Source organism: Gossypium arboreum, chromosome 8 (assembly GCF_025698485.1).
Source record: "Gossypium arboreum isolate Shixiya-1 chromosome 8, ASM2569848v2, whole genome shotgun sequence".
In the NCBI taxonomy this organism is placed as follows: Eukaryota; Viridiplantae; Streptophyta; class Magnoliopsida; order Malvales; family Malvaceae; genus Gossypium; species Gossypium arboreum.
In genome coordinates, this window is record NC_069077.1 from 23,505,092 (window position 1) to 23,526,321 (window position 21,230).

The window sequence follows — 21,230 nt, forward strand, 5'->3', positions numbered from 1 at the left end:
AAATGATTCCATTTCTCCATTTTCAATTTCACTTTGAAGAAAACCATAATCATTTCTAAATGTTTCCCATTTCTCCATTTTCACTATTTCTATTCATTTAATTAAACATGCAATTTATTTATGATTTGAACGAGCTAGCGGAGTAATCGATTGGACATATGCAATTAAGACTCAAATGATTTATAATTAAGTTCTAGCTTTTCACCCATTAATTATAAACTCATTTAGTCACAAAGTCATTCTACTATAGTATCGTGCTGAGCTTTCCCAATGATATACCATTACGAAAACAACTCAATCAATGCTCGTCCAATTACATTATCACAAGTGTGTTACCCTCATAGGATATCCTCAATCTCTTTGGGATAATATTCTTTCTCCCAATATGTTCCTATTTTATCTCATGGTAACTATTACATATTCCTTCATGAAAAGTTAATTACTATCAAATAGTAATCAAGTTATTCATTACAAAGACGAACAACCCGTGGCTACTTTTACTTTTCATCAACCATGTAAGCCAATAAGAGGATATCATTATCCATGTCTCAGACTATGAATTCCATTGTTGTGAATGACACTACATACTACAGAAGTTGTATACCCAATGCACCATCTTTCGTTTCCTTATTTGTTTGAACTTAGGCTTTTACTTACATCAAAGTATACGACTCACAGATACATAGTTTGTCATCCACTTAGAATTTATGTATGCCATACTATGAACGTCACAAGTGAATAAATCCATAAACGAATTCAGAATCTATTCTTCTTGGGTCTTATCCGATGTACTGTTAGTCTTGTTAGTCCTGTCAGTCACATCTATGCCTCTATCTTCTAGGAGTCTTCTACTCCAATGCCCAAGACAAGACATCTCCACAATTGGACTTGATAGACGACATATTAGTCTTTTAATCAGTTTGATAATTTTTGATTAAACGGAATATTTAGGTTCGTCAATAAATACATGTTGTCTTTTCGTATTACGATCCAACCACGTAATATCACTTAGTATTAGTTTAAACATTAAACAACCAGTGAACTAATATTTTCTTCTATTTTGTTTTACATGCAAAAACCATATAAGGCCAATTATACAAAGTATATTATTGTAATACATGAAATTTGTTTTATCAAACAATCTGTTCAAAAAAATTACAAGTGTACATAGAAAAAGATACTACACTTAGGGCACTAGATCCAACACATCAAAGAACATTTCTAAGAATAAGGGCAAATGTGTTACTGTCAAAGAGGAGACTAAGAAAGAAAAGAAGAAGGGCATCTAGTTTCATGAATGTCTTGGTTATGGTCATAGTCAGGTTGAGTGTGTTAACACTTTAAAGAAGATGAAGAAAGCATTGAGTTCTCTATGGAGTGATCAGGACACTTCTAACAATTTTGGGTCTGATTAGGAACAAGTGAATAACTTTTTTTACCTTCAGTTTGAATGTGTTATCTGGTTTTTAGCTTGAGGTAGATGATGATTTTGATAGAGGTTTTGATGGAGAGCTCCCGAACACTTACAAGACCATGCGGAGTAAATAGGAACAAGTATGTGAGTTCATTACTCAGTTATCATAAGAGAATACTCAACTAAATGAAGAAAATAGGTAGTTGATTAAGCAGGTTGAGGCTAAAGAGTCTTTGTTGACCAAAGAGTTGGATAATCTGGTTAACACCAAAAAGAGTTGGCTGAAATAAAATTGCTTCTTGAGATGTTCAATGCTAGGATTAGGAAGTTGGATGAAATCATTTCCTTTGCAAAAAGGAAATTGGAAGAGGTGGACTAAGATTTATCAACAAATGGATAGTCGTTATGGAGAGTCTAGTTGTGTTTGTGAAAGCATCCAAGTAGACTGAAGTTGGTAAATGCTTAACTAAGACTACCGACCCAAAAAGTGGGAGGGTTTTTGCAAAAACATAGGCTTGAAAAATGGTCTTGGACAAAAATTAAAGCCCATTTTCTGAACAGATCAAGCCTTGGGTAAGCTTTTCTTGGTTCAAGCCTAACCTAGATTTGCAAAAAAAAAAAAAAAACCTGCTGTTGTGTTTTGCTGTTGTTTCTACTATGTTGCTGTTGTGTTTTGTTGTTATTTTTCTTCCATTTCAGTATTATATTATTACTATTTTATTGTTGATGCTCTGATATTGTATAATTATTGTTTTATTGTTAATTTTTCTATTATTTTAGAGGCGTATGCTTATTAAGTTACACCTATTTTAAAGTTATTTAAGTATAGAGACTTTTTGTAATTTATTTTCAATTTGTTGGAAAACATTTATTTTAATTTTTGGTGTATTTGATGTATTATATTTTTAAAATTTTTTATATAAAATAACATTATAAAAATTAATACTGGTGAGTCGAGTTCGGCTTGAGTTTTAGCATTTTTATCTAGGTTGGGCTTGGGAAAAATTTTAGGCTCATTTTTCAGGTCGGGTTGAGCCTAGGCCTAGAAAATGGGCCTAAAATTTTGTTGAGGCTCAACCCGTAATCACCTCTAACTAAGACTACAATGATTAAGAATAAAAAGGTATCTACTCGTTCTAGAATCATTCGACATTATTGTGGTACCCCATGACATATTAGACCAAGGTGTTTCAATATGTTACATGATTTGAGGTGGAAACATTCCATGCTAGCTAAAGTGCCAACTACATAACCCCTCAACGACTAGAAGACAGAAATAAGTTTGGAGGAAAAAACAAGCAAAGTGTTTGCTTGTAGCGCATAGATCCTTGAAGGTTCTCATAAAGATGTGTGGTATTTTGACAATGGTTGTTCAAGACATATGATAGAGAATTAGAATTTCATTGTTGACTTTGAAGATTATCTTGATGAGAGAGTTACTTTTGGTGATGGAAATAAGGGTGATATAATTAAAAAAGGTATTCTAGATACTCAATGTTTGCCTAGGTTGAAAAATATGTTACAGGTGAATGGTTTGAAAGCTAATATTGTCAATATAAGCCAATTGTATGACCAAAGGATGTTGGTCAACTTTACCAAAAATGGTTGGAAAATGTCTTTCCAAGACAAAGGAGAAAATTATGCAAGGGGTTAGGACCTTTGATAATTTCACAAGGTTCTACAATTTGTGAAGTGTAACAAGGCAAGTGTCTTTAAGTTAGAAATATGGCATGAGAAACTTGTCCATGTGCATTACAAAGGACTTCAAAGAATGATCCAATTCAAAGCTGTTAGCAGTGTTCCTAAACTGAGAGGTGATGTTCCTAAAGTCTGCATCAATTGTTTGAAGGGTAAACAACATAGAGAAAAGCATCAGAAAGTCTCTCAAGTTCAAACATTCGAGCCACTAAAGTTACTTAACATGGATTTGATAGGCCTTATACAAACAGAGATTATTGGTGGCAAAGATATGTGATATTCATATGGGTGAGATTCTTTAGAGACAAATCTGACACTTTTGAAGCCTTCAAGAAGCTGTACAGAATCTTGATGAATGAAAAGGGTTGAGTTATTGGAATGATCATAAGGATAAGAAGCGACCACGAAAGGGAGTTTGAAAATGAGGATTTTGTTGATTACTATAAGAATGAAGTGATCAAGTATGAGTTTTCTGCTCTAAAAACTCCGCAACAGAATGGAGTTGTAGAAAGAAAAAAAACATATCAGTACAAGAGATGGCTATGGTGGTGCTAAACAGTAAGGTTATTGCTCACAAGTTTTGGGCTGAGACTGTTAACACAACTACCTATATGATCAATAGGGTTCATCTAAGACCAAAGACTCAAGTCACCCCTTATGTGTTATCGAATGGTAGAAACCAAGTGTGAAATACTTTCATGTCTTTGGAAGTGCCTGCTTCAGTTTGAAGGACCAAGAGCATCCAGGAAAGTTTGACTCCAAGTTTGATCAAGGTGTTTTTCCGGGGTTTGCTATGAATAGTAGAGCTTATAAAATCTACAACAATAGGACACAGACGATAATGGAGTCCATTAATGTGGTGGTTGATGATGAATGCTAATGTGGAAGAAATTTGATAGAAGATAATCCTCTGAAATCTTCATTGGAAGTTGTAGTGCCAACTTCTAGTGACCACTTATGGATGGAGGACAAATATGCTGATAAGAGTAAGAAAGATAGAAGGTGAAACTGAGGTAGGCTATCATTGTGTTGATTTTGATCAATCTCAACCTTGTTCTAAAGTATGAAAAAATCACTATACATGTGATATCATCGATGACATCCATGATATTGTTTGAACAAGAGAGAAACCTAAATAGAATGTTCATTCTATATATAGGTATGTATGGTACATAGATTTGAGTCGATTAAGTGTACTGTAGGGGGAATGGCTACCATCATTATCTTAACAGTAACAATAGTAGGCAATTTTGTGTTATCATTTCATTTCACTTCTCTTCCACTTGTGACTTTTGTTTTATTAATATCATTTTATTATTAAGTAAGTTAAATTTTATTATTAGTTTTTATATTAGATTGTGGGTTTAATTTTTATATTTTAATTAGATTATTTTATGTCATTGTATTTTTAAAATTTTAATTTTTAATCTTATTAAATAATAATAATTTTTTAAACTAAAAGGGTAATTATTAAATTTATTGAATTATAGTACTATTTTCAAAATCTTATGTAGAAAACAAATTATTATATGTTTATTGTCATTTTATCTTGTGATTTTCACATATTATTTATAAAAAAAAGTTAGTTAGTAAATTTAAGTTTCATCGTATATGCTAAGATTAAAATTTTAAAATTCAAAATATATAGAAATTATGAATGATCAAATTGGAAAATACAATAAAATGAATTTAACAGTTGGTTGTTTGGGTTAAAAGAAAATTTTAAATATAGAAAAATATAAAGATTGTAATTGAGCAAATTAAAATATAAAAATTAAATGGATGAGGTGGGAATAACACAAAATTTGATTTATAATATTATCTCAAAATATATCCTAGATTTATAGATATATTTTCCTTCATGTGCGTGCTGAATCGGAAAGAAAAAGGATTTATAATTAATCATAACAAATCATTGACCGGAAAACTTGAATTACTACGAGGTCTATATAAATATAATTCAAAATTTGCAAGTCAAATTCATAAAAAAAAAAATAATTAAAACGCCTAAAGCATAATCCAGCTCATTCCTATCTTCCTCTCTCTCCACATTAAATATTTATTGATTCATATCAAACTAAACATTTCTGTCCATACCGACCAATCAAAATTTAATTGTCACTTGCAACTAAAGTAAACGCTTTATTTCATATTAAAGTGGATATTTTAAAAAGGTATAATTTATAGTTTTAGCACTTAATGTTTTTATTAATTTTATTATCTGGACCCTAATTCTTTTCTTTAGATCACCTTGACCCTCAACCTTCAAATTTTGCTAAAATTGCTTTGTTTTTGAATGAAAAATTTATTTTAAATGTTAAAATTTTTATGGTATTGACATCTCATAGTTTATTTAAACTTCATTTCTGACATAAATATTTTTTATGAATTTTTAGAAATTTTAAATATTTTTATTAAGTATACCTAGACTATCAAATGATTTGTCGCGTAAATTTCGTTAAAATTTTAATGATTTGATTAACTTTTCCATCTAAAAGAAACATTTTAACTTAATTTTAATGGTTGGGACTCTAAAATACAAAAGGAAAAAAAATAAACATTAAGGACTAACTTATCATTATGCGTTTTTAGAAAATTTTAAAAACACAAACACGTCAGCAATTATTCAAGAAGAAAAAGTAAAGTCGGGTATAAGAGTTGACAAAAATTAGATTATACGTACGATTCCGGACTGCCAGTACAAGGCCTGCCCCTCCTCCGCATGATTACCAATCAAAATTGAATTGGTATATTCGTTAAATTAGATTGAATATTAGTAATTTTAGTGTGGTGAGGCAATTAGCGCTGCTTATCAGTTATCATCTCACAAGGAAGGGCAAGCTTATACGTCTTTTTAAATTTCCAATTTTGTAAGCGAATGTCAACGTTGGCCTTTCTCCTGCACCCAACTTGCAAGCATTTAAAAGCTATAACTAACAACTCCACTGCAAAAAAATACATAATAAAAGAAATCTAGAAAAAAACTGGAGAAAATTCATAAAGAGCGGTATGATCCAGATGGTTTGGTCTCAAGAAATAGCTTCAAAAGCTTATCTAGACACTGTTAAAGCGCTGGTAAGTAAGTTTCCCTTTTCCATAGCCTTTTACCCATGGATCTATTTCTTTTTGTATTTTAATAGCTAGCTAATTTGCAGTGTCAAAATTTCAAAGAGCCAGGCGTGTCGGAGTTCCTATCAGCCATGGCTGCCGGCTGGAACTCGAAGCTGATAGTGGAATCGTGGTCGTACGGGAGTCCCATAGCAACCAGCGTAGGCCTCGCCGTAGCGGCGCGTCACACGTGCGGAAGACACATGTGCGTAGTCCCGGATGAACGGTCAAGATTGGGCTACATCAAGGCCATGGAGGAAGCCGGGACGGTGTCATCGACGGCGGTGATCGTCGGAGAAGCGGAGGAAGTGATGGAGGGGCTCCACGATGTGGATTTCCTGGTCGTGGACTTAAAGCGAAAGGATTTCGCTAGGGTTTTAAGGTGTGCTAAATTGAATCATGACGGTGCGGTATTGGCATGCAAGAATGCATGCCATAGGGGCATTTCTGGGTTTAGATGGCATGGGGTGCTTGAAAAAGGGGCACGTGTCGTGAGATCTTTGTTCTTACCGGTAGGGCAGGGATTACATGTTGCTCATGCAGGAGCTAATAGGGGGGTTGTGAGGAACAAGAAGTGTCCTAGCCGCTGGATTAAGTACATCGATCATCGATCAGGAGAGGAGCATGTTTTTAGAGGATAAACCGAAAGATGCGGCGGCAATCTTATGTAAATATTATATCAGACGAAGTGAGTTTTCTTCTCAATAGGTCTAATTCTGTATGCAATCTTTGTGTATTCAAAATTTAGAAATATAGTTTTTTACTTATTAAAATTTTAAAATTAAAATCCAATTGATAACATTATTAATTCACTTGTGTTAAATTTGGATATATGTTATCTATTGAGTTTTAATTTTAAATGAAATTTTAAATATTTAAATATTACATCTTTAAATTTAATGAAAACATTATAACAATGTGATTCTTAGAAACAAAAATAAAAAGAGTGAATTTCAAGGTTCAGAAAAGTACATGGACTGGATTCAGAATTAAACCTTGTGTTGTATAAACTAAATCTAAGTGCTTTAATATAATCTGAAGAATAAGAATGATGAAGTTAGTTAGAGTGATTCAAAATAAGTTATGATTATAAGAATACTTAGTGTAAATTTCTTACATTTATAAATGTTTCTTTATTCACAAATTTCACAAATATTGTTTCAACAATTAATGAATGTTCTAAAAATGTTGCACAACATTTACGTGATGAAACACCCTTAAAAGAAACTAACTCACAAAGGTCTAATAAAAATGAACCAAACAAATAACCCCGTAAAGAAGATCTCAAAGAGAGAAAATCAGTCATTTCTGGTATTTATTTGCAATAGTCAGATTTTAATATTTGAGTAAATAAATCTAATTTGGTTTTCACAAGCCATAAATGGAGAAGAGATTAATAAATGACTAAATCCATGAAAGATGAGATGAAATCTATGGAACAAAACAAAGTCTAAGACGTTGTCCAATGGCCAAGAGGTTCAAAATGAGTTCGATGTAAATGAGCTTTTAAAACCAAATATGAAACAAATGTCAATATAGAACAATATAAAGCTAGAATCATTGTCTAAAGTTACACTCAAAACGATGATATTGATTATAAAGATAATTTTTCACCAATCTCTAAAAAAGACTCCTTAAGAATTATTTTGGCATTAGTGGCTTATTATGATTTAGAGTACTTGGACCAAATGGATGTGAAAATAACATTTCTAAATGAGGATCTTGAGAAAGGAGTTTATGTGGACCGACCTAAAGGTTTTTCAGTTGAAAGAAAATGTCAAATGAGGTGTAAACTTAAAAAGTCAATATATGGATTTAAACAAGATTCACAACAATGGTACATCAAGTTTAATGGTACCATAAAGCCTTTTAGTTTTCAAGAAAACATCATTGATCGGTGTATATATCAAAAGATCAGTGGGACACGTTTATTTTCTTAGTTCTATATGTTTACGATATTTTGCTTGCTGCAAATGATTTTGACATATTGGGTGAGACGAAAGTTTTTCTCTCGAATAACTTTAAAATGAAAGATATGGGAGAGGTATCCTATGTGATAGTAATTGAAATATTTTGAGATAGATCACAAGGATTGTTAGGATTGTCTTAGAAAAAACTATATCGAAAGAGTTCTAAAGAGATTAAATATGTATAATTGTTTAGCAAGAATTGTTCTTATACAAAAAGGGAACAAATTCAGTCTCATGCAATGTCACAAAAATGACGTGGAATGAAAAGGAATGAAATCAATTCCTTACGCTTCAGTTATAAGTAGTTTGATGTATGTCAAGACCTACACAAGACCTGATATTAATTTTGCAGTTGAAATGCTTGGCAGATATCAAAGTAATCTTAGAATTGATCATCAAAAGATTGCAAAGAAAGATTTACGATACCTAAAACGAATGAAGAATTAAATGCTCACCTATAAGAGATCTAATCAATTGGAAGTGATTGGATATTTAAATTTAGATTTTGCTAGATGTCTTGACTGTAGAAAACCCACTCTTTATATTTCCCAATCGCGAATTAAGAAGTTGCATATTCGGTGCTTTCACGTTTCTAGATTTTTCTGTTTATTTGTTTTATGCTGAATTTTCTTAGGCCTTTTAGTTTTTGGTCCAAATTTCGTTGTTTTTCTGTTTCTTTCAATTTTTTATACTTTTTTTGTTATTTCATCTGTTTAAATAAAAAATAATAAAGTCCAGTTTGAAATTTTAGTAAAAAAAAAAGTGTTTATAAAGCAGTCTTAGAATTGATCTTACGATTGCAAATTTGTTAACTAAAGGCTTACAATTAAAGGCATTCAAAAAAACATGTGTATAGAATAGATCTCAATATGAATAATATATTTTATGGTAATGTGATACTCTGAACTCAATTATTGTGTTTTAGAAATAAAAATTAACATATTTCATGTTCAATTATTATGATTGTGTGCCCGTAATTTTGAAATAATTTAAAATAATAAAATTTTTATAGTTACTTAAAGACTTATTATATTGAATTGTAATGTTGTTGTATATGGAAGGAAGCATGTGATTCAAACTATATGCAACCGTCATAATTCATTTTTGCAGTTTACTATCACATGATAATAATGATGAGTGTTATTTTTGTTATGCCCTCTCAATGGTTATTATTTTAAAAGTTTATACTTTATCGCATTGGGTCAAGTGGAAGAATGTAAGCTTTTAGCTTAATTTTATGGACCCAAGTGAGTTTAAAATCAACTGACCCAAATTAAGGGGATTAAGTATTTTACTTTAATAGAAGTTAAATTTTATCTATTTATTCAGTTACTTGATAGATGTATCAAAGTAAAAATCTATCCATATAAATTAATCATTCCTTTCCTTTACCTACGAGGAATACACACACAAAAAAAAAAAAAAAGAAAAAAAGAAAAAACATAAAATGTTATAGACTTCATTGCTTAGGGTTTGTGTAACAAGAGGGATAATGTTAAGAGAAAGAAATCAATTTATCATGATTTTCTTTTTATCAAACCCAATGACTAACTCTAATTCCATATCAAGTAATTTTTAAATTTGTGAAAATCATATTATTTTAAAGATCCTAGAATGATTGCTTATAAAATATTAGGTTTTTGATTGCTTTATATCAAGATTATAATGATCTTACTTTAGTTACTAGTATTAATTACCAGTAAATTACAATGAGAATAAGAAAGTAAATAAAATATTTGTATTCACAAATTATTTGAATAAAGAATAAATATAATTTGTTCATTGTCAAGTGATTTGTAACTCATGTAGCTCGAGATCTCTAGTGAATTGAGTTTGAATATTTTAACACTTGACTCAAACAACGTGTAAGATGAATCAAGTTTTTAATTTATTAATATATATTTAATAAAAGATTATTATTTTGCTTATAATATATTTACTTACAACTCGAAGTTCAAACAAGAGTTCTAGAGTTCTAGTTGAATTTAATCATTTTTGCTTCAATATTCCAGCTAAGTTTAAGCTTCTATAACAATACTCTGCTGAAGTGGAGCAAAGTTTTGAGCAAAAAACTTTTAGTGAAGCTAGAACATCTTTGTTTAAGCTGTGATTTGGGTAAAGAAATTTATTTTTGATTGCAGATATTAAAATCCGAATTAAAATACAACCGATTTTACTTCTTTAATAGGTACAAATTATCAATGATAGATATTTTCTTCAGATTTAAATTGAGTTTATTTTTTAAAATAATTATGGTTAAGAAAATTTTACCTGCGTTTAAACATGATTAACATGAACAGTAAAACAAACGAAGAGAGAAAAAAATATGCACAAACTAATTCAACTAAACTCGAGCTCGGGTTCTTAAAAGCAAAACCTCGGCCTTAAGTTTTGATTTGTGGTGAAGTGATCCTAAAAACATGCTCCTCACCGGTCCATTTATCTATTTTAACAACCCAACGGCTATTTTTTCTTGCCTCGTTGGGCTTCCCTTTTCTAATCACCACCAGGCCTTCTCCAATGGGAAGATAGTAGGTCTTAAATCCATCAGCACCGCTGCAACCTGCAAGTTCCTTATGAAGGGCATTGTACCCTACAATGAGGGTACCTCCTCCTCCATGCTTTGCACCTTCTTGTGCTGTTTTCAATACCGTCTTGTGATCGCTGATATTACAGTCAATAAGCACAAAATCTGCATTTCTGTACTCATTTAGAAGCTTCTCGGTATCGCCAATGACGAAATCGATACAATCTCCATAGTTTCCAACTGCACTTACGGATGCATCATAATGGTGGAGACTAGTTAAGATGCACACCACTCGGCCTCCCGTTTGACGAGCCGCCGCGACCAAGGCTAGCGCGGTCGATCCGGCGACGTTAGCACATGCTATCACCATGAGCTGTGCGTTGTTTCCGGCCGCAATGGCGGATATGAACTCAGCTACGTCTGGTTCTTTGCCTTTGCCTGTTCTTCCCTATAAAATACATCAGAAGGGAAAGTAATTAGCAAGTATATAGTTTAGAAGAGAAACAAATTACGGAGTATAAAAGGACCTTTGCATACCATATTCAAGGCTCGGAGATAAGCTTTAGTGGCATTCTCAGCAGACCAACAACAAGCCATTTTGCCCCACTTGGGTTTTATTCTTCTGTTTGCTTGAAAGTATGTTTGGTCTTTGGTGAGTAAAACTATACCTTTGATTGAGGTTATTACCAATGCCATGGATGTCATATATATGAGGTGAGGCCCGGCACCTGGTATTATATTGGCTTATAATATTTGCATGCAGACAACTGGGGTAGGTTCTTATTGAAGAGATTCAGCCATTTGACAACCGACAATGTGAATTATTTTTATGTTAAATTTGATTCCTTTACTAGATTTGGTGTTTATTTTTTTTATTTGATATTATTTTAATGTTGTTATTCAAAATAGTTAGTGTTAAGATTTCGGGCTAAAATATTAATGTGATTTTTTATTTTTTAAAAATATCATTTTCACACACACAAAAACCAACTTGGTAAGTTAGAAAAAAAATCGTTTTGATGGAAAATTTTGAATTTGAACATAAGTGAAGAACCAAAATCGAAGTTTAAATTCTTTCTAATTAACATCTATAAAAAAAAAAAGCCTATGAAAATATGTTAGACCAAATTCGGGTTAACTTGTCATAGAAACTTGACTCAATTAAAAACAGAGAAATGAACAAAAATTCAAAGCCTGTGAAAATGAACCATGGAGAAGTGTAGTCCATTATTCAGTGTATGTTGAATTATATAATATGGAATACCCTTTATTCCCTGCGGGTCTACCAACACGTGGGGACAAAATGAAACGTTCGTAGCTCAGACGCTTACATCAGTATCTTCCCCACCAGGTTTCACTCTCTTGTCTTGTTTGTTGTAATGGGAGGATAAGGTCTTGTCCCCTTGCTCTTGCTGTGAAATTACAGTTAAATACTTTACAGATAAAACTCTGACGGAGATAAAGTGGGGAGGAAATTTCCTTTTTCGACTACTAAAAAGCTAAAATTTATAACAAGAATATATGATCAACAGGTGATTCAAATAAATATGCTTGTTTTTTTCTCAATATCGAATTCTAGAGTTTTCATTGTGGATAGAATTTTATCTAAACATTATTTTTGACTCCAACAGAAGTGATATCACATGGGAAGATGGGTAGCTATTAATTTTAGCGCGATAAGATTTTTTATCTTACAATTATAATAAATAATCTTATCATCATCGTTATTATTATTATTTTTAACTTTATTAAAGATAAAAACACCGTTTATCCAACTCCTTCCTTGCAATATAATCTATTGAATTTTCTTAAAATTTTCAAGGATTGAAAACAGTCCAACTTCTTAACTAAACATTTTATTTTGTTAATAAGATGATGATACCAACTAACTAAGCTATGTTTTGTTCTTTACTAACTATATAATATATTGTTCTTAATTTGGCCAAATAAGAGACAGAATGTTAATATATTTAATGCAGCTATTATATTTTTGTACCAAACTTGAATTATGATATTAGAGATATGCAATTGATATGTGACAGCTTAACTAAGTCAATTCTGCAGCCCATGGTCTTGAATATATTTAATTTAAATTCTTTAACATATCTTAAAAGTGTAAATGGATTTTAATTTAATGCAATTATATATATATGAGGAATGAAAACAGTTGAAGTTAGTAGTTAGTATCAGTTAACGTGGGTTATTGTAAATAGTTATTCAGTTAGCTGTTAGTTAGTTGTTAACGTTGAATATTATAAATACAGTGTGCCATGTATTCTTTGATTGATTGAATATACAGATGTTCTTCATCTTTTTCTGTTTCTTTATGGTAACAAAGCCTTGATTTTTTTTTTTCTCTTCTCTAATGGCCACAGATACTGGTTCAGGTAATGACGGTGATTCTCATCACTCGGTCCATACTACTACACCTATTGCTGGTTCCTCTTCTGATCTTGGGTGTGGCTTATTGAGCAAAGTTCAGCCATTTCCTAAGCATGATACTGTGAAGCTAGGGCAGCACAATTTTCTTTTATGGAAGCAACAGGTCTTGTTGATTCTTGAGGGATATGGACTACATGATTTTGTTCTTGGAACTGTTTTTGTCCCTCCGCAATCCCTTGTTGATAGTCATGGCGATATTGTGCCTAATCCTGCCTTCTTGGTGCACAAGCAGCAAGATAAGCTGCTGGCTTCTTGGTTGTTATCCACGATTAGTGACAATATTTTAGTGCATCTTACTACTGCTCATTCAAGCTTTGATGTTTGGAGCATGGTTACGCGAAGGTTTGCTACTAAATCCACTATGACTGTTTCTATGTTAAGGCATTCTTTGTATTCTCAAAAGAAAGGGCACTTTACCATTAAAGAATATTTGGCCAAAATAAAAGGCCTATGTGACACTTTGGTGGTTGCTGGTAATCCCATTTCTGAACAAGAACAAACCAGTATTATTCTTACTGGATTGCCTATAGAGTATGAATCAATTCGTGTAGTGGCTTCGACGATGCCTGTCTCCCTTGATCTTCTTGCTGATCTACTTACTGATTGTGAAGCTCGACAACAAGACTTAGTTTCGAGCATGCCTTTGCAAGTTAATGTGGCTCATCAAAGTAACTCTGATGATAGGAATATTGGTTCTGTCAGGAATGCTGAGCAACCTGAACGTGGCTCTCGACCACCGTTTCGAGGTAATAGTTCTCGGTTGTTTCGAGGCAGAGGTCGAGGAAGAAGATTTGCTCATAATAAGCCACAGTGTCAGCTATGTGGACGAGTTGGTCACACCATTCAGAAATGTTACTACAGGTTTGATGAGTCATTTGAGGGGGTATCTGATCAACCCATGCAAGTTCATTGTCATCAGTTTAGTGATGTATCCAACTCGCCATGTGGAAGTTCTCACTGTTGCTCTCATCAGACTTCTGGTTTGCAAGCTAATATTGCTTCGACAAAAGACCAAGACTTGAACACAAAAATTTGGTATCCTGATTCTGGGGCTTCCAATCGTGTTACTAGTGATTTGGGTAATCTCCATGATTCGACACAGTACACAGGTAACAACAGGCTTTTCATGGGCAATGGTGTGTCTGTGCCCGTAGCTCATATTGGTTCTTCTTCTTTTACAAGTTCTAACAAAGTTTTTCATCTGAAACGTGTGTTACATGTTCCACAAATTTGCAAGAATTTGTTATCTGTTACTCAATTTGCTCGTGATAACCAAGTGTTTTTTGAGTTTCATCCTTTTCATTATTTTGTGAAGGACATTCAGACGGGGACCATCTTGTTGGTGGGCCGCATACATAATGGTTTGTATCAGTTTGATTTGTCCGACGCTCATCCTGAATCAGCATCTTCTGCTACTGCTGCTACTACTCACATCACTTCCTTGGCGTCACCTACCTCTGCTAGTTCCATTTTTTACCTCTGGCATAGACGCCTAGGTCACCCCTGTACTAAAACTGTTATGACAGTTCTCAAAAAGTGTAATATTGTTTCCAAATCTTATAAAGGAAATTTGGTTTGCTCTGCATGTCAGCTTGGCAAGTCTCATAAGCTTCTATTTTCTCCCTCCTCAACTATGTACACTGCTCCGTTTGAACTTATTGTGGCTGACTTATGGGGTCCTGCTCCCTTGGCGTCTGAAGGATACTTTTACTATATTTCCTTTGTTGATGCTTACACAAGGTACACCTGGCTTTATCTTATCCAACGAAAGTCTGAAGCTTTGGATAAATTTCTCCATCTACAGAAACTGGTGGAAGTTCAGTTTGGTTCTAAAATTAAAGCTCTCCAAACAGACTGGGGTGGAGAGTTTAGATCTTTTCCAAAGGTTCTCTCTCGGCTTGATGTTCGTCATCGCTTGTCTTGCCCCCACACATCTGAGCAAAATGGCCTGGTGGAGAGGAAGCACAGGCATTTAGTTGACACTGGTTTGACTTTGCTGGCACAGGCTCATATGCCTATGAGTTTTGGGGCTCATGCTTTAATCAGTGCAACATATCTAGTCAATATACTTCCAACGCCAGTTCTCGGTGGTAGATCACCTTATGAGATGTTAGACAAGTCTGTGTCAGGTTATGAGAATCTGAAAGTTTTTGGTTGCCGGTGTTATCCCTATCTACGGCCCTTTAACACTCATAAGCTTCAATTTCGGTCTCGACCATGTGTTTTTCTTGGGTATAGTCCTGTTCACAAGGGATATAAGTGTCTTGATGACAATATGAGGGTGTTCATTTCCAGACATGTAATATTCGACGAGGCATGTTTTCCTTTTGCAGTTGCTGGTGGTTTGCCTAGTCCTCAGCCTTCTTTCAAACATCAACAGTCCTCAGTTCCTGTTGTGGTGGCTTCTATGAGTTCCCCTCCAGCTGAGTCTTCAAATCCTCCGCAGGTCCCAGGTGTTGTTTCGCAAGTGGCTTTTTCCTCTCCTACTCAACCTTCGGTGGAGTCTTCTTCACCTCACCCTTTTGTGGACTCTCCTAGTCTCCAAGAACAGTCTGCTGATGATATTTCACCTGGAGCTGCTTCCTTTGGTAGTATGTCTACTCCTACCTTACATTCGTCTGTTGTTCCTCCAGTCTCCTTAGCTCATACTTCTTCTGTCAGCCTGCCTGCCAATATACACCCTATGCAGACAAGGTCCAAGAATAGGATTTTTAAGCCTAAACTTTTCTCTGCTGAACTTGGTAAGGTAGAACCAACTACAATTGTGGAAGCTTTGGCCAGCACAGAATGGGCTCTAGCAGCTCAACAAGAGTATGAGGCTCTCTTGAAGAATGACACTTGGGATTTGGTTTCTCTACCTTCTAACAAAAGAGCTGTGGGGTGTAAATGGGTTTTTAAGCTCAAAAGGCATGCCGATGGCACTATTGCACGCTATAAAGGTCGCCTGGTGGTTAAAGGTTACTTACAGGAGGCTGGGATTGATTTCCAGGACACTTTCAATCCTGTAGTGAAGCCAACAACCATTAGAGTTGTCTTGGCTTTGGCTGTCCAATTTGGTTGGCAACTTCGCCAAGTGGACATCAATAACGCATTTCTTAATAGAGATTTAACTGAAGACATCTATATGCTACAACCGCCTGGTTTTGAGCAGCAGGGTGATGGTGACAAACTGTTAGTATGCAAGTTAAAAAAGGGTTTTTATGGCCTTAAACAGGCTCCCAGGGCCTAGTTTTCTAAGCTTCGAGATTTTCTGTTGTCTTCACAATTTTCTTTGGCCAAATCTGATGGTTCACTGTTTATTAAGAAAACTGAAGGTGTGGTGTTGTATGTCTTGGTGTATGTCGACGACATTATTATCACTGGAACTCATCAGGCGTATATTGATCAGTTTGTTACTGCCTTAAACTCTCAATTTTCTCTAAAGAATTTAGGGCCTCTGAGTTACTTTCTTGGAATTGAGGTATCTCCTACTTCAAATGGCTTAATCCTAAGTCAGCGTAAGTATGTCCTCGACCTTCTTCGACGAGCTAACATGGACCAGGCAAATAGTTCTCCTACTCCCATGGTCACATCCTCCATCTTATCTCAGCACACTGGCTGTGCAATTGACAATGCATCTGAATATCACAGCATTGTCGGTGCCTTGCAGTATGTGGTCATCACTAGACCAGACATCACATTTGCTGTTAATAAAGTCTGTCAATTCATGCATCGACCTCTTGATCATCATTTTAAAGCAGTTAAACACATTCTTCGTTACCTACAAGGCATTTTGGATTATGGTATTTGGTTTTCTGCTGCTCCTGCTTTAGATATGGTTGGTTATTCTGATGCCAATTGGGGTGCTGATATTGATGATCGACATTCAATATCAGGATTCTGTGTTTTTCTTGGAGGAAATCCTGTTGCTTGGGGTTCGAAGAAATAGCCGGTAGTCTCTCGCTCAACCGTTGAGGCTGAATATCGAGCCTTAGCCCATGTGGTTATTGAGGTGGTATGGCTTGAGTCTTTACTATCTGAGCTTCATGTTTCACCTTCTCGGAAGACCTCTATCTGGTGTGATAATTCTGGCGCAGTTGTTGTCTCTACCAATCCAGTGATGCACTCAAAGTTTAAGCATGTTGAATTGGACTTATATTTTGTTAGAGAAAAGGTTATTGCTGGGAAGCTTAATGTGGGATATGTGCCTGCACAGGAGCAAGTCGTTGACATGTTTACAAAGCCTTTATCAGCACCACTGTTTACAAAATTCAGAACTTGTCTTAAGGTGGTTCTAAAAGGTTGACCGTTCAGCAAGAGTCAAGATGATGGAGGCATATTAGGAATGAAAATAGTTGAAGTTAGTAGTTAGTATCAGTTAACGTGGGTTATTGTAAACAGTTATTCAGTTAGCTGTTAGTTAGTTGTTAACGTTGAGTATTATAAATACAGTGTGCCATGTATTCTTTGATTGATTGAATATCTGATGTTCTTTATCTTCTTCTTTTCTTTAATATATATATATGTAAAATTTTGATTGTGATTCAATATATATATGAAATTTTAATTTTGATTTGATTATGTATATTTAAAGAAATAAATACATCAAATTATCTTTATATTGAATAAATATAATTATTTGTTTATACAACATATAAACATAAAATGATGTTATGTCCAAGATTATATATATAAAATTATAAAAATCAAATTTTATATATAAAATTACACATTAAACCAAAATTAACTTATGATTATAAATTTTATTCCTTTAAATTTTAATTATAAAATTAAAATCATTTAAAAATCTATACTATTAATTCAACTAATTTCTCGAACCAATAGTGAGCTGCCCTTACTCTTTCTTTATAATTTTGGAGGCCGTCCTCACGTTGTAGAAACTATGATTTCTACTTAACCCATTCCCCCAAATATTCTCATCTATATATTAGCTATGATGTATAATGCATCATTTTAAATGATGCGTGTAATGCTATATAAAAAACATTTCCCATAGGGAAATATTTGTACATCTTTTAGGAGGTGAAATCGATTTTTTTTAGTGCGACCAATATTTATTGGAGAGTTAGGCTATAATTTTATTAGTTTATTAAGTGAGAATTTTAGGATTAAAAAAATTATTAAATTGAGGTTACTACCATTGAGATTATCTCTTGTGAAGTTAAAAACAATAGTGGTGGTGAAATTAAAATAAATAGGGAGATGTATGTTTGAATTTAAACACAATAATAATAGTGATGTGAACTGTGATAAAATAGAAAAGTAGCACCCCTAACCCTTATCCGTCATTGGAAAAGGCTGACGGAGTATTACCGGACCTTTTAGATCAAATACGAACAATTCATAACATTTAATATACATATCAGAAACTAATCATAAAATACTCATATGGTCCCTTGTATGAGCCATCGAGGCCCAAAATACATATTAGAAATAAATCGGGATTAAACCGGGAACTCAGAGAATTTTTTTTCCAAAATTTCAAAATTTTCCCTTAGGTGCAGGGGACATACGCTCGTGTGGCAAGGCCGTGTGGCTCACACGGCCAAGAGACACGCCCGTGTGCTATGTCGTATGCAAAAACCTAGGCATTCTGTTTCTCAATTTTAAAGATACAGTGTAACACCCCTATCCCATATCCATCGCCGAAATAGAGTTACGGAGCATTACCGAAGTTTACAGATCAAATATAGTTAATTCATATCATTTACTACTCATATTAGAAATCAATCATATTCAATCATATTGTCCCTTATATGGGCCTTTGAGGCCCAAAATATACATTAGAAACAAGTTGGGACTAAACCGGGAACTCAAAATTTCTTTTGCGAAATTTTAAAATTTTTCCTAGTTGCAGGGGTGTAACGCCCCTAACCCGTATCCGTTGCTGAAGTAGGGTTACGAGGTATTATTGATCAATACACAACGTATAGCATACATTTATCAACCATAAATCATTCATTCTGATAAATCATTCAACACAATCACATTGTCCCTTATAAGGGCCTACGAAACCTTAAACATGCTTTAGAAGTGGTTCGGAACTAAACCGATATCATACGAAAATTTTGGAAACTTAGTAAAATTTCAATCATACAGGTGTCACACGCCCGTGTGAACAGGCCATGTGCCTCACACGACTCTAGACACGCCCGTGTTTTAGGCCATGTGGAAACAGGGCATACATACTGACTTGTATCACACGGCTGAAGACACGCCTGTGTGCCAGACCGTGTGAAAACTGGAGGGTATATTGACTTATGCAACACGGCCATGTCACACGCCCGTGTGCTAGGCTGTGTGCCAATTAGGGGGTATACTGACTTGTACCACACGGTCAATCACATGCCCGTGTGTGAGACTGTGTGGGTCATATTGACTTCATTTTAATAACAATACCAGGGGACACACAGCTGTGTAACATGACCGTGTGTCGTACACGGACGAGACACACGCTCGTGTCTCTGTCTGTGTAGACAAAAATAGGCCATTTGCAAGGCCAATTTGCCACCCCAACTCATGCTCACCTAAACAACCAAAATGGTACCATTTTATCATACAATTATGTAGCCAAAAACATCAATCAAATGCACAATTCATACAACATACATTTCAACCAATTTCAATACTCAATTTAATGCCATTTACCTAATCACATACTTATCAACTCAACTTATAAAATCATACTTCATCAAAGCATTCCTCAAGCATTTGTACTCTACAAAACAATTAACCATATTTATACCAAACATGCCAAAGTAAGCCATTTCTATTAGCCACACATATATCAATATTAACATCATTTACAAGCCAACTCTCATGGCTATCATCACAACCAAAATACCATATCTAGCCTACACATGTCATATACCATATATACACAACTCAAAAGTACCAAATAGATGTCTGATAGTGCGATGATGTTCTCGACAACTTTCGGATCCGAGTTAGCCTTGATTCACTATAAAACATAGAAAAATAACACGAAGTAAGCTTCATAGCTTAGTAAGCTCATATGTAAATGACTTAATTCATCAAATAAATGTAAATCAACCAATTTCACATTAACTACAAACCTTTCTCATGTCTTAAAACATATTAAATACCATCTTATTGAACTTTCTCTATTTAATACTTAAATAGGTTTTGTACATACCTGTATCGCCTCGTACTAACCTCTTTCTCAACCACATCATTCGTTTACCCGTTCAACTATTCGTAATAGAAATTGGATACTCAATAGTCTCATACGATGAGTACCTATACCATGGCCTGGAGCCAAATCAAGGTAACTCATCCGAAGAACAATTATCATGGCCCAAAGCCAAATCATCCGATATGCACGGCCCGAAGCCAAATTGGTATAACTCGCACCCAAAGTGCTAATATCATGGCCCGAAGCCAACTCAACTCATCTAACAACATGACACTAGTATCCAAATCTATTCATAAAGTTCAATCGGGATTTCACACTTTTTATTTCTATCATCGAATGTATTCGTAGAGTCATTTTCACAATTCGAACATTATCCATAATCTCATAATCGCAGTTTATGCAATATCAAAGCTTTTAATGTACTTTTATAATGAAATTACCACATTCCAACTTACCTCGTATTCGAAATTGACAAATCGGATCGACTACTCGATAACCTTGCTTTTCCCCCGGTCTAATTTTCGATTCCTCTTTTCTTGATCTAAATATCTTCAAAATTAACTTATTTAATCAACCATTCATTCAATTTAGTCCAAGACATACATTTAGGCTTATTTGCACATTATCTCTTAAACTTTCACATTTAATCAATTTAGTCCCTAATTTCACGAATACACAAAATTCACATAATTTCAATAAATCCACGCTTGGTCTAATTATTCATAAGTCCCTAGCAGCCCAAAACTTTCATTTATTTCACATTTTAACCACTCAATTTACATATTTCACAATTTAATCCCTATTATGCATTTTCATCAAAAATCACTTTACAAAACATGAAAATCCATCATCAAGCTATCATATTTCAACATTAAACATCAAAGAACACCTAGATTCAACAATGTTAACTCTCAA

At 34.0% G+C, this 21,230-nt stretch overlaps 2 protein-coding genes across 5 annotated transcripts; one reads left to right on the forward strand and one right to left on the reverse strand.

Annotated features, from left to right (window-relative positions):
• Positions 1–5,790: 5,790 nt before the first annotated feature.
• Positions 5,791–7,007, forward strand: LOC108469417 (uncharacterized). 4 transcript variants are annotated; one of them, XM_053018290.1, is made up of 2 exons: positions 5,791–6,191; positions 6,268–7,007. In XM_053018290.1, the coding sequence occupies exon 2, from the start codon at positions 6,313–6,315 to the stop codon at positions 6,859–6,861; it is 549 nt and encodes a 182-aa protein (XP_052874250.1). In that variant the 5' UTR covers positions 5,791–6,191; positions 6,268–6,312; the 3' UTR covers positions 6,862–7,007. The 4 variants fall into 4 exon arrangements, with proteins under 4 accessions (XP_052874250.1, XP_052874249.1, XP_017625792.1 ...); XM_053018289.1 differs by having other exon boundaries at positions 6,284–7,007; XM_017770303.2 differs by having other exon boundaries at positions 5,791–6,187.
• A 3,448-nt stretch (positions 7,008–10,455) lies between these two features.
• On the reverse strand, positions 10,456–11,497 carry LOC108469168 (uncharacterized). The gene is made up of 2 exons (XM_017770059.2): positions 11,255–11,497; positions 10,456–11,165 (listed from the first exon to the last, which is right to left on the reverse strand). The coding sequence occupies exons 1-2, from the start codon at positions 11,420–11,422 to the stop codon at positions 10,575–10,577; spliced, it is 759 nt and encodes a 252-aa protein (XP_017625548.2). The 5' UTR covers positions 11,423–11,497; the 3' UTR covers positions 10,456–10,574.
• Between the last annotated feature and the right edge of the window lie 9,733 nt (positions 11,498–21,230).

Excerpts from the sequence above, each read along its gene's own strand:
- LOC108469168 (XM_017770059.2), bottom strand. The coding sequence starts at position 11,422 with ATGACATCCATGGCATTGGTAATAACCTCAATCAAAGGTATAGTTTTA. Across the intron at positions 11,166-11,254 it reads ATCTCCGAGCCTTGAATATG|GGAAGAACAGGCAAAGGCAA; the intron begins GTATGCAAAGGT and ends TGTATTTTATAG.
- LOC108469417 (XM_017770303.2), top strand. The coding sequence starts at position 6,122 with ATGATCCAGATGGTTTGGTCTCAAGAAATAGCTTCAAAAGCTTATCTA. Across the intron at positions 6,188-6,267 it reads TAGACACTGTTAAAGCGCTG|TGTCAAAATTTCAAAGAGCC; the intron begins GTAAGTAAGTTT and ends GCTAATTTGCAG.